At 44.6% G+C, this 13,454-nt stretch overlaps 1 protein-coding gene across 1 annotated transcript in view; it reads left to right on the top strand.

The window, feature by feature from the left end:
- The window catches only part of DGKI (diacylglycerol kinase iota), a 447,257-nt gene that overhangs the window by 146,011 nt on the left and 287,792 nt on the right, over positions 1–13,454 (top strand). The window contains 1 exon segment of the mRNA XM_047695648.1: positions 7,038–7,146. Coding sequence (XP_047551604.1) covers positions 7,038–7,146 — 109 coding nt within the window.

The raw sequence follows: 13,454 nt of genomic DNA, 5'->3' as shown, positions 1-13,454 counted from the left end.
CAGGCAGCTCTCTAGATCAACCAAGGAGTATTGTAGGCTGCTTTGAATATAAAAAAATTAGTAACAAAATAGCATGTATGGGGGAAAGCTCACCAACCCATACACAGTGATGAAGATCCCTTTTGAGGCACTTGGGGAATTAAACCAAGGTACGAACTACCTGTCTAGCAGCCGTTTCTTTTGTAAAACGAGGAGATGAGTTCACCAATCTCCACGTCAGTTGCTTCTCTTAGGAGACATCCTAGCTAAGGGAAATTTTTTTCTTTTTTTAAGGTTTATTTATTTATTTGAGAGAAAAAGATAGAGATAGGGAGAAGAGAGCATGACTGGGATGGAGAGGGAGAAGCAGGCTCCCACTGAGGAGGGAGACTGACATGGGGCTTGATCCCAGGACTCTGGGATCATGACTCGAGCCGAAGGTAGATGCTTAACCAACTGAGCCGCCCATTTGCCCCTAAGGAAACTTTTGTTTCCTTTGGTGCTTGCTTCTCTGCTCAGCAGGTGGGGTCCTCATTCTATTCTATTCATAGAATCACCCAGAAAGAGAGTTGGCAGATGGGGATGGACTGCATATAGGAGCCATATTAATGTGGAATCAGGGTGGAACCAGAGCGAATTGAGAGAAAATTGCAAATCGGATAATTAGAGGGTATCCTGGCTAAATAACCACTTACATGTTTTCCCACAAATTTTTAAAAATTTTCTTATAAAGAGTATATGCTACACATTTATTTCAATAAATACGTTATAGAAATATTAACACTATCCTATGCCCTTTACAAATGTCACAGCAATAGGATTTTATTTTACGTTGATCACAAAGCCGTTTTTATATCTCTCAGGCTTCTTAACCCTGAATTCTACCTCTTTTGCCTTTTTCTTTAAAGAGCTGCTTTGAAGGATTTCTGGCCCTCTCTGCAAAGTATATCACCGAAATGCACAGCCTGGCATATAATTCAAATCTTCCTAAATCAGATTTCTCAACCCTTGATCTAATCAGCAAGCTGTTTTGCTTAGCTTTTTGGTCAAGTTCATTCATTAACTCAGAAAGCATTTATTGAATATTTGCTGTGTCTACCCCGGGGCCAGAATATAATAAGATTAGGGGATGAATTGAGCCCTGTCCTTTAGCAGTTTGTAGTCTTACTGAATGAAGTGGAGGAAATAATAGAATGCTATTTGAAATGTATGATGGCTTTTATACTTTAAATATGTTTGAGGTTTTTCATGGCAGGTAATTGACATTAACCATGACTTTGTGCGCCTAAAACTGCATTATAGAATATTTTCTTTTCGTTTCTGCTTCCCAGTTAATACCACAGTTGTCCTTTTCCAAGATTCTTTTGCCATCATAGCCATCCCAACAAAGTGTTGTTGTAAAATTGATAGGAAGGACCACCGCCATCTCACTGTCTGATTATAGGTTTGGGAGGATTCTGGGCGGGAGGGAAAAAAATGAAGTTGAAACCCCATCAATTTTTTTTTTTTTTTTTTTACTGAACCATACTGTAACGTAAAGCCCCTGCCAACTCAGCACACCCCAAATTCGACCACTTTGAAATGTCATCTTCTACAACCAAGATGAACCCACATAGAAAAATAGCTTACACTCATTTTATTTGAGGTCTGAAAGAATTCAGTTGCTTTCTTATTTTGGAACGTAAAGTGTGTGCATATATGAGCTCTTGGAGAGAAGAATGTTCTCACATGGCTGTTTAAAAAGAGGAAAAAGCTGCCATCAGAAGTCACCCCCTGCCTCGCTGTAGTACCTATGATGAAGTTTTAGAACATCGGGAGGTTCAGGGGTGGGGTCCAGAGCCGAGGACCAAGAAAGAATTCTTTTTGTTTTTTTAAAGATTTTTATTTGACAGAGATCACAACTAGGCAGAGAGAGAGAGAGAGAGAGAGAGAGAGAGGAGGAAGCAGGCTCCCCACTGAGCAGAGAGCCCAATGCGGGGCTCAATCCCAGGACCCTGAGATCATGACCTGAGCCGAAGGCAAAGGCTTTAACCCACTGAGCCACCCAGGTGCCCTGAAAGAATTCTTTTTTTTTTTTTTTTAAATTTTTATTTCTTTTTAAAATTTCTTTTCAGTGTTCCAGAATACATTGTTTATGCGCCACACCCAGTGTTCCATGCAATACGTGCCCTCCACAATACGCACCACCAGGCTCACCTAACCCCCCACACCTCTCCCCCCTCTAAAACCCTCAGTTTGTTTATCAGATTCCACAGTCTCTCAGGGTTCATCCTCCCCTCTGATTTCCCCCAGCTCACTTCCCCTGAGCCGTCAATTTGGTGCAAAATGGTGGTGGTCTATTAAGGCGCAAGGACAGGACCTGCGGCAGAAAGAGCTGCTGCCCCAGGGTTGTGAGGGGCGGCAGGTTATAGAGCATGCGGTTGGGGGAAAGGTTTCAACAGAACTTTCATATGCTAAAGAGGACCTACAAGAATAAGGTTGTTTTTCCCCTCTGGCAAGGTATTTCACATAGGATGGGAGATTCCTGGAAGAATGTCACACGTGCCCCATCCTGGAGTGGGGAGGGGGGAAGGTTGCAGGGTGTCAGCTTCCGTTTTCTCCTCAGCCGGCCTTCTGTTCCTCATCACCTACGAATCTTTCTCCTGTCCTCCTTCTAATGTAATAACCTCTTGTGAGGCCCTTTTGCAGCTACAAACCAGGACCCCTCTGATGGTTCTTACTTATCTTCCTCCTCATAAGTGTTTATGTGTGTCGTACGTATACAATTTTCCTCTAGTCATGGTACAGGAAACCGCCCTTATTATCGACGACCAGGGATCAATAGGCAGCAAGAGGCCTTACGTACTCATTTCTGTTCTCGGGCTGGGCAAGAGTGCCAATGGACTCTGCTTTCCTTGCCGGGCTGAGTCATGGTTGAGGGTTTGTCGGTCTGTTCCCTTACTACCACGGTGCTCTTCTGGAGACACACTGAGCCCTCCCACCCTAATCTGGTTATTTCGGCAGTGTGTCCCTCCTGGCAGTTTTCATTAGGAACACAGGTTTTGGTGGTCAGAGTCTCCAACTTCTAGCCGGTTCAACTAACTCATTTGTCCCGTGGTGTCCACTGTGCTCACAGAATTGTGTTCCCTCCCTTCTTTCTCATTCTGACCACAGCTCTCTGTGGCTGTTCATGAAAAGATGAAGAACTTGTGGGATGCCTGGGTGGCTCAGTGGGTTAAGCCGCTGCCTTTGGCTCAGGTCATGATCCCAGCGTCCTGGGATCGAGCCCCACATCGGGCTCCTTGCTCAGCAGGGAGCCTGCTTCTCCCTCTGCCTCTGCCTGCCACCCTATCTGCTTGTGCTCACTCTCGCGCGCGCTCTCTCTCTCTCTCTGACAAATAAATAAATAAATAAAATCTTAAAAAAAAAAAAGATGAAGAACTTGTCTTTTTCCTCATTTACTCAAGATTTAGGTATTCTTCAGCTCCTTCAAGGCCTTGTGCTCAGGCACTGTTTGTTACCTTAAGGAACCAAAGGTGGGACCTATAGATTCTGACATCAAGGAGATCCGATTTTCTTGTGATGAAAACCATGACCTGGAATCACATACAGCCTCCTTCAAAGCCAGAGGAAAGTCCTAAAGAAAAATGTTGCACAGTTCCTTGAACTCGGGTCAAGAAAAATGCATGGGCCACGAAGGAGCACCATATAAGAATCTTCCAGTGTTCTTTCCTTATTGCTCAGTGGAACGGAACATACTTTGGGGTAAAGCCCTGTGATACTGTGATTTATAAGCAATATATATCTGGTCGTCCAGATGACCAAAATATATTTCTCATACTTATTTGGTCTTCATCCACAGACTTATGCTCACAACTCCTGAAACCTGTGATAAGGGCAAAAGAGTTTTTCATTATGTTAATGAAGGTGCCTTTGTACCCCACCCAAGGTGGGGGCTGTTTGCCCTGAGGACTGATCTTGTGATGGGAGGGTTGGAACTTTCCGTCCCAATCCCTTTTCCCTCCAGGAGGAGAGAGAGGCTGAAGGTTCAATCAGTAGCCAATGGCCAATGATTTAATCATTCTTGCATATATAATAAAGCCTCCCTAAAACCCCAGAAGAGTGGGGTTCAGAGACTTTCAGTGAGTAGGTGGAGGTGCTGGAAGAAGGAAGCCCCTGGAGAGGGGATGGAAGCCCCACACCCCTTCCCCATATGTCACCCCTCTGTATCCCTTCGGCTGACTGTGGATTCATATCCTTCATCCTCTGCTTTAGTAAATGGATAAACGTTAAGTAAGTGTTTCTGTCAGTTTGGTGAGCCACTTTAACAAATGAATCAAACCTAAGGAGGAGGTCATTGGAACCTCCCATCTGGAGCTGGTTGGCCAGAAGCCCAGGTAATAGCCTGGGGCTTGTGACTGGCATCTGAAGTGGGGGTGGGGAGAGGTCCTGTAGGACTGAACCCTAGACCTGTTAGCTCTGGGTAGAGAGTGTCAGAATTAAGTTGAATTCTGGGACACCCTGCTGGTGTCTGAGAATTGCTTGATGTTGGGGGAACCTTCCAACTTTGGAATTGGCTCTGGGAACCCAAAAGAGTCAGTGTCGGTGAAGGGGCCAAAATGGATGTTGTTAATTATTTGCCTTGTGGAAAGAGAGGATTGTGTCAGCAGAATGTCTTCATTAAAGGTCTACACACTTGTAACGACTCTTTGGGGGATTATATAAAGCAAGTACATTGTGTGTGACCCAGTGGGAGCTTCCGAAAGTAGGCTACTGGCAAGTTTGATGGGATCACTTTCGACTACTAAAGACCTTGATGTTATTTCTAAGACTTCCCGTGTGGGAATATGAGAGCGGGGGGTGGGGGAGAAAAGAGTGGGGCACTTGCTGAGCTCTTAGACACACTTGGCGGTTGATCAATGGCTGCACGATCTTGGATTCCTTTTTGGATTCTACCCAACCTTTCTGTGGGTTTTGAGGCTACTGTTGATCTTGGTCAATTACAAATTCCATTTCTGGGTGGAGTTTGCAGAGATCAGGGAACAGAACAGAGAGATCACCTGCCTTTAGATTCCAAGGGAGCTTTTACATTCTGCTCTCATGCCTCCCCCTTTCCCCGGCAAGTTCCTTTCCCTTCCCCCGGCAAGTTCCTTTCCCTTCCCCGGCTCAGTCATGATGGGATTCACCGTACATCTGGCAGTCGCTGCCTTCCTTTCCCCCACGTCTACCTGTCCGCAGCCTTGTTCCTCTGTATAGTGAGATGGGTGAAGGAGTCTGAGGATCTGGGCCTCCCTGGGAACCCTGTGTATCTGCAGGTCCTGTGTCTGAGACGGCAGATTCTACTGCTGTGTTCGCATCCTCTGAGATAGGGTGCTGAGAACTAATGGGGATAAAGTACAGAATGAAGTTGTTGATGCTTTCCTTCAGGGCTCCCCCGCTTTGATGGGCCTGGGTAAGTTAGTGCTCCCCACTTGCCCAAACGTATTTGCTCTTGCCAACCCAAATAAAGAGGAAACCAAGGCAAGCTTGAATTATCAGAAATTGACTTTATTCGAGAATAGCATGGGAGTTGCAGTTCAGGACACAAAAACCGTAGCAAACCACGGGCAAGAATGTTAACAATTTGGGGTGGGCTGTTTTTATGGCCAGGAGTGCAAAGAGCAGGGAATCTAGCCTGAGTCCAAGCAGCAGTTCAGTGGCTTGAGGATGGGGAGACAATCTCGGTGGATATTCATTGGTTGAGAGAGAGTTTTCCAGTCATCTGCAAATCAGGCGTTAACCTGAAATCTGTCTCTAAGTTCTTAGATTTTGCTTTCCTCAGGGTGCATATGGGAGATTCTCCATCTCACAGCCTCTTTAGATTAAAGCCTTTCCACACTCTCATGGAGCGGCTTGAAAACTTTAGCTCACAGAAGGAAGCATGTGTCAATGCAGATTTCTGGGCCTCGGCCTCAGACCTACACAGGACTCGTCCGCAGGGTCATAAGACCCACCTGATTCTAGTTCAGGTGATTCTCAAAGCACACGTGGACACCCCTGCAGAGGGGAAAACCCCTCTCCTTTCCAGGGAGCCCCTGGTTAATTCATGAATCACCGCTGATATTGACGCTTGAGACCCTTGTCTGGCATTTTTCATGGAGCGGTGCAGCAGTTAAACTTAACATGATTAATGACGGTATCACAAGTTCTCCCCACTTTCTTCCTCCATCGTGCTGTTCTCATTCTGTCCACCAGGCTCTCATCTCCCTTCCCGTCCCTTCACCTTGTCCTTGTCGTATTTGCCTGCTAAAGCAACTCCTCTCATTTCTTATCTTTGTAGACCAAGGTCAGGGCTGACTTTCTCAACCTCTCCCAATTCATTCCCCCTTCTTTCTGACCTGCATTCTGTTGTGTTCCAGGTGCCAAACCTAATCGAAGCCCCATGTTCTGGTTCTCTCTTTCCGTGGGCCTCGGTAAGATCGCGGCCTCTAAGCATGGGCCTTGTCTTGGCCGCTACCAGTCAGTCTTTAACCATTTGGAACTTCAAGCTTTCTGCGGGAGTCCTCTGCAGGGAGGAGGGAGGACGTTCTTGAGAGGAACAAGACTGAAGCTGGTGCTGTGCCCTGCTTGGAGACCACTTTGTGGGGAGATGGAGGGATTTCCATAGAAGACTCCACCAGCCCACTTTTCTTGCCTTTAGCCTCTGACAGCTTTAAAATTGTCCAAGTATTGTGACCACCCGGGCCCTCGGTCTTTTTTTTTTTTCTTTTTGGTAAACAGACCTGCATTCTGCCCTGTCCCTGAATAGGGGCTTATATTTTAATTTCTATCTCTGAAGCAGTGCTACCCTCAAAGGGGTCCCCTCAACCTCCCTGTCTTTTGATACCTGCCCCCAACCACCCGGCCTTGGCCGCGTACTTCAGAGACATAGATTCTAATACATTTGCAAAGGGTTTTGCATGTGGAAGACTAACGCAGGCATTGTTTTTACCCTGGGGAGATTTTTTTACTGTGTATGACCTTCTGATGTTGTTTTTTCTTTGTGTGTTTTTTGGTTTTGTTTTGTTTTTTGTTTTGTTTTGTTTTCCTTCTGGCTGCAGGAAAGCCATCTCCCGGGCAGGCCTACAGCACCTGGTTCCCGCACATGCCCTCAGCCTCCCTGTGGCAAACGGCCCGGCGAAGGAGCCCAGAGCGACTCTGGACTGGAGCGTAGGTGTTGGCTTCTTCATTTCAATGTCATTCAATTGCATGTGTGTCTCTCTCATTGTCAGGATCCCTGTGGCTACAAAGCAAGACTTACTCATTTCCAATATTGCTCACTGACCCATCTTCAGATGCCTAAACCATAGTTCCCTTCTCAATCCTCCAGCAACATAGCTCCTGTGTATGAAATCGGATGCGTTTCAGACTAAAATAAAAACGCCATGAATCATTGGAGGCACTGCTGCCTGGGTTTGCAGCTGTGAGATCGGAAGTAACTCTGGGCACATGCTTTATTGTTCTTGCCCACTTGACGATGAGTAGAGCCTACCCTTAGCAACTTTGTATCATCTAAGCTTAGTCTCCTCAGCTCAGACTGCCTTCTTTTCCTTTAAGAAGCTTGTTTTTTTAATTTTTTGTTTGTTTGTTCGTTTTTCCCTGACAGGAGATGATTTCATTTTACATTTTAGGGACTTCATGCCCTCCCATCTGATATATTTCTGTCTCCAATACAAAGGTAGATGGGTCTGGCATCAGTGGGTTCGGTATAATCGCCAATTTTAACCAAAAGACATCCATAGAAACTTGAGCTGAAGATTGCATTCTGAACTTCTTAAATTAATCAGAATAAATTTATGAGGGTCCTCAGCAAGTCAGGTTCTTGGTCAAAGACATCGATCACTGTGAACTGAAAAACTTTGTCCTTTCCTGGAGGAATGAATGTAGGGAGCAGCATGAAGGTAGAGGAGGACTTCCCTACAATTCCGCCGCTCTGGTCTTGAGAGTGGTTCTTGTTTAGCAGTGGTAGTTGAGCTGAATAGTGGGGATAATCCATATTCTCCCATATGAAAGAGCATGGCAGGGTCGGAAAAGAGGTTTTTCTTTTTTTTATTTTATTTTATTTTATTTTTTTTAAAGATTTTATTTATTTATTTGACAGAGAGATCACAAGCAGGCAGAGAGGCAGGCAGAGAGAGAGGAGGAAGCAGGCTCCCTGCTGAGCAGAGAGCCCGATGCGGGGGCTCGATCCCAGGACTCTGAGATCATGACCTGAGCCGAAGGCAGCGGCTTAACCCACTGAGCCACCCAGGCGCCCCTCTTTTTTTTTTTTTAATTAAAATATTTTTTTAGTCCATAAGCCATGATTTAATGTCCTTTTATATTAAAACAATTCTTCCTCTTTCCCAAGCACACACGTAGTGACATTCTTACTTGACATTCTGGACCCATGCCTTGGTATGCTGCCTACCTTCATGAAGCACCTGGCAGAAGATTGGGCTCAGCTGGGATGCAGCTTCTTCCTCGATGAGAGGCTTGAGAATGCTGTGGTAGGCCCGGCACATGCTGCACTGGTGCTCAGGAAAAAAGCTCCCTTCCTGGTCTTCCCCTTGATTCCAGGACTGTTCCTTGATAAACTCTTAAACCGTAATGGAAAGTAGAATCTATCCACACCAGTGTTTATGTAATTAAAAAGAATTAAATGTATAAACAAGTAGATAAATAAGATCAAAGAGAGGCATTCAGGGTCCAGTGATGAGAATGATGCAACTCAGGGACCCAAACTGGTGAATTTAATGTTTGTGATGCCAAAACAATCCTCTGACCCAAAGTAGTAGGACCCTAATGAGGGAGAATTTAAATCGTTGATATAGAAAAAGTCATTAAATCCTTTTGTTCTTTGTGTGATATTAGTCAAGTCACTTGATTTTTTTCAGTCTGAGTGTCCTCATCGATAGACGGAGACAATTGTGGCCCCTGCCTAAGGGGACTTCCTCGGTGTTATTAGAATCAAACGTGGCAGTAAGTGTCAAAGGTTTTTGTAAACAGCGCAGCCTGCCATTTTTTTTTAATCAGAAAGAAAATTAGGGATGAATTCATCCCTATTTGGGATGAAAATTAGGGATGAATTCATCAAATGTGGGATGAATTAATGAATTCATTTGACTCATCATTTGAGTCCCTGCTTTGTGCTAGAGCCTGCCTTGGTTCCTTGGGATCCTGAGGGGAGGAAGATGGGGTTTCTGCCTTCAAGGAGTTTGGGAAGCAGTTGGAGACCAGAAGTCAACAGCAAGAACATAGGTGTGGACCCCTGGAATGGAGGGGCCCCGAGTCATGGAGCTCCAGGAAGGATGATCCACTGCTGTTTGACGGTGGAAATAGTTATCAGAAATGGCTTTTAAAAAGAAGTGTCCTGTTTCAGCCGAAGCTTGGCAAGAAGGTATTATTTTCTGATTCCTGTAGAGATGTAGGCACTCTAATATTTCATCAGAATGGTATTTTGGGCTGGTGGTGGAAGGCTGTACTACATAGCAGGGGAAGAACAAGTGAGGACTAAGTTCTTTCTTCCTCCCTCTCCTTTGATTGTGGGCGCCCTGTCATGGCGCCCCAGGGAAATGATGGCGTGTCAGGAAGCGCTGTGGGGATGTTTAACAATGGAGGGAACGCTGAGAGCCTCCTCTGAAGACAGTCCATCTGAGGGCATATTTGAAGATCTGACGTGCAAGGAACTATAAAGATATGACTCTGAAAAGAAAAATTAACTGTGGGCTGATACTGCTGTTAGTGAACCGAAGCCAAACAGTGACCAACACTACAGTTCCTTATTAGGACCATGTAAAACATTTTTCTCAGAAGAGAGGAAGAAGCAGATGGCTAAAAACATTTTAGAGCCCCCCCCCCACCAAAACTTGCCCTTGCTTCAAAATTTTTGGCTTTTCCTAACAAATGGGCTTTTCGCCATTTTCATTTATGTCACCTTAGTTTGCTGGTCTGTGCAAGCTGCTGAACCAGGATTTTCTGTGTTCTGCTTCAAGGGTAAGCCCAGGCCACTGGCTTGACCAGCCTCTGCCATTCCCTCATCACCCCCCCCCCCGCCCGGCCCCCTGTAGAAGAACAGCAGGACTGCCTCTCCTCCTCCACCAGCCCACTCTCCTGGACTAAAAGCATTGAAATGATCAATCTTCATTTATTCACACTTTCTATTTACTGATCTCGGTTTGGAGCCTTGTATGTGTCTCTCAAATGAGAGGGAGGGTTTAGGGGGGTGGAGGGTCATCTCAAAGGCCTCTAGGACTCTGACCCCCTGACTTATGTCACTCCCCCTCTCTGCATTTCACCAGTGAAAAAACAGATACAGAGGCTCTTCATGGTGCATGTGAAGTTGTAAGGGTAGAATTAAACACTGGGATTAAAAGCTTAGTCCCTACATTTCTGTTTATTGTAGAATCCCAAAGCGGTCCTGTTTTGACTTCATGCGAAAGTCTTCAGAAAGGGGCGCAACTGTTTCCTAAGTATCTTTGTGCAAAGGACCTTGGGGAAGCAGCTGGCTAGTGGGGGTGCTGAGACACCGAAGGGCACTGATTTGGTGAGCCTAGACTTGGCACCTGTGTCCTTGGGCCAGGTATACTAGAGTAGGAGTCGGTTTGACGTGTTGGGTACGCAGACTTAATAACGCCCTTAAAGTATTCATATTCTCATCTTCATATTCTCGTTTCCCTACTTAGTAATGTGTATTATCTCTCTCTTTTTTTTAGCTGTTCCTCAAAGTCCCGGAACTTCTCTCTTGCTGTGATTTACTCAAATAGTTATTATGACTTATCAGATTCTCTGTCTCACTTGATCTCATTTTCTTGGTGACTCGTCATGAACAGTCCCTCCTGCGTCCTGAGCAAATGCCTGTCCCTCCATGTACATCCCGGATGGAACCCTCAATGTTGATGTCCAAAGAGTGGCCTGATGAGTCTTTACCGTGTTGCCTGAGGCTTCTAGTGACAATAGTAGACACAAGTGGCAATTGCTGTGTCCTATAGACATTTCCTCCCTTGCTCTGTGCCGGGTCATGTTCATCTTTTCAACTGAACCAGTCCTGTTTATCTTACCCACTTTTTGCTTTGTTTCCTCACAGTACCTCTCCCCATGGTTCACTGTCTTATAAATCTTAGAACCAAATTAGCAGTTTTTAGTTGCTTTCTTATTCTAGGTCCTCAGCTGGATTTCAGGCTCCTTGAAGGGAGGGACAGTGTTTTCTCCTTGGTTTTTCTTCTTCACGATGGAGAGCACAGCATCACAGGCCTACCTGCTCTCTGGCTGTAGATGTGGGGGGACAAACTGATTGCAGCTTTCTGTTCAATCAGTGAGAAGGGGATATTTCACTGGGAGTTGACCAGCCTCAGGTAATCTCCAGTTCCTGAAAGGATTGGTAGACAAAGAGTCCAAAGCTGCCTTTGGAAAATAAATGGGTTTATGCTATATGAATCCCAGGTAACTCTTTTAAACTCTCTTTCCTAGTATGATGCATTGTGTAAGTCTTAGAGTACAGCGACGGTCTGCTCGCCTTCCTCCCCACTCTTCCCCTCTTCACCTTCATGGTGACAACCTTCAGGAGCTGCTCCCATGGACACCAAGTCACGCATGCTGGGCAAGCCAGTTTTGGGGAAAACAGGCTAAGTTGCCAGAAAAGGAGTAATACTCAAAAAGGAAAAAAAAATCCCATCTCCTGGGCTGGAATCCAGGTTTCCGGTTTAGAGTGAGTTAGCTCCTTCAGAAGTATGTCTGTTGTACAGATAATGTGTGTCTTCTCTTAAATGTCGCATGCCTGATTCTACGGTGGAGACTTAATTTGTACTTAGAGATTTCTTCTCTCTTTTTAGTATGATAGCAGGGGGCAAGGAGGTGGGTCTCACTCTGTCTCCACTGTTTTATAATTTGTTTTTGTCCCTTACACTGCCTAAAACAACTTTCAAAGCAGTGGTGGAAAAGCCATCCAGATCTCTCTTAAAGGGCATGTTGATTTTAATGTCGATTTTAATTTCAGTTCATTTTTTTCCTCCCCCCTTGGAAAATTTCCACCAATCCTGAGGGCTATGGAAAATAAGTTCAACACAAACAAAGCCAGATTTTAAATCCAGACCATATTTTCTTTCCTCTAGTTGACAATGCTAAGAAAAGAAGTGCTTTCTCCTAGGTAGGTAGAAACATAACACAGTTATACACCACCCTACCACTTTGTTCAGGGACAAGATTACGTGGACAATCTTCATGCGGGATTGGTTTAAACTGGGTTATGAAACTAGGTCATCTTATCTTTAGAAACGTTGAATGAAGCGCCAGGAGGAGGCAGGTGTGTATGGTTGGCGTGCATAAGCATGTTCTCATTTCAGTCTTTATCAGGGGGCAGGTCCTAGCAAACCTGTGCCTTCAGGTCTAAGCTCTTGTACCTTCAGGTCTGGGTGTTGTCCCCGACAGTGACTCTCACCTCAACCTTTCCCCACTCCCATCCCCATTTCAAAAACTGTTAAGTCGGGTTGATCAAGGTATCTGATGGCGGAGAGGTCAAGAGGAGCTAACCAGCTATAAATCAGTGAATGTCCTGGCACTGGTCTGCCGTGTTAATAGTGGGGGCAGATCTAGCATGATTTCGTGCATCCTTATAGTCTTTTAGTTCACCAAATTGTAAGAATTTTAAGTCACACTGGCTATTGGGAGAGATCGTAGAATCCCACAGTTTCACAGGTCATGGAGAAGTGTCTCTTTGGGGCTAAGCTTCTGCCTCTAAGCAAGTGATTGAGCTAATACTGCCCAATAAGAAATAGATGTGAGCCATAAAATAATTCTTAATTTTCTAGTAGCCACATTGAGAAAATAAAAATAAATATGTAATTTTAATTTTAGTACCATGTTTTGTTCAACCGAATATATAAAAAAATTACCATCTCAATATGTAATCAGTATAAAAACTACCTGTGAGGAGGTTTGCATTCTTTTTTTTCCCCCCACACTGAGTATTCAAAGTCGGCTGTGAATTTCACAGTGACAGGACATCGCAATTAGTGGGAACCACATTTCAAGTTCTCAATAGCCACATGCTTCTTAGCTAAACTATCCTTGTTAAACTATCCTAGACAAATTCTACCTATTATCATCATGAAGATTTTCAGGGAGAGACAGTTCAGAGTTCTTTCCCTTTCCGAATTTATAAGGACATTTACATGAGATACGTCTTTATAACTTCCCTACTGTTTCAAAACATTTATATAAGCAAGTGTCTTCCTTTTGTGTAAATGATTGCCTCTAGTGTCAGTGCATTCTGTGTTATTCAAAGTCTATAAACCCTTCCCACCAATACACACACATACCCTTTTAACTATAACCATTACTAGGACTTCAGTAGAACTTGAGAGCAAGGAATCATATCTGTATCTATAAATCTATACCTAGATGGAGCTCTACTCTTAGGTGGCTAGATCCATCTTTATACAGATCCATCTATATAAGCATATGTATATCTATAAAGACTTGTCTCAGTACTTACAGATACA

This window comes from Lutra lutra, chromosome 11 (genome assembly GCF_902655055.1).
Source record: "Lutra lutra chromosome 11, mLutLut1.2, whole genome shotgun sequence".
NCBI classification, from domain to species: Eukaryota; Metazoa; Chordata; class Mammalia; order Carnivora; family Mustelidae; genus Lutra; species Lutra lutra.
This window is presented reverse-complemented; position numbering and strand designations above follow the sequence as displayed.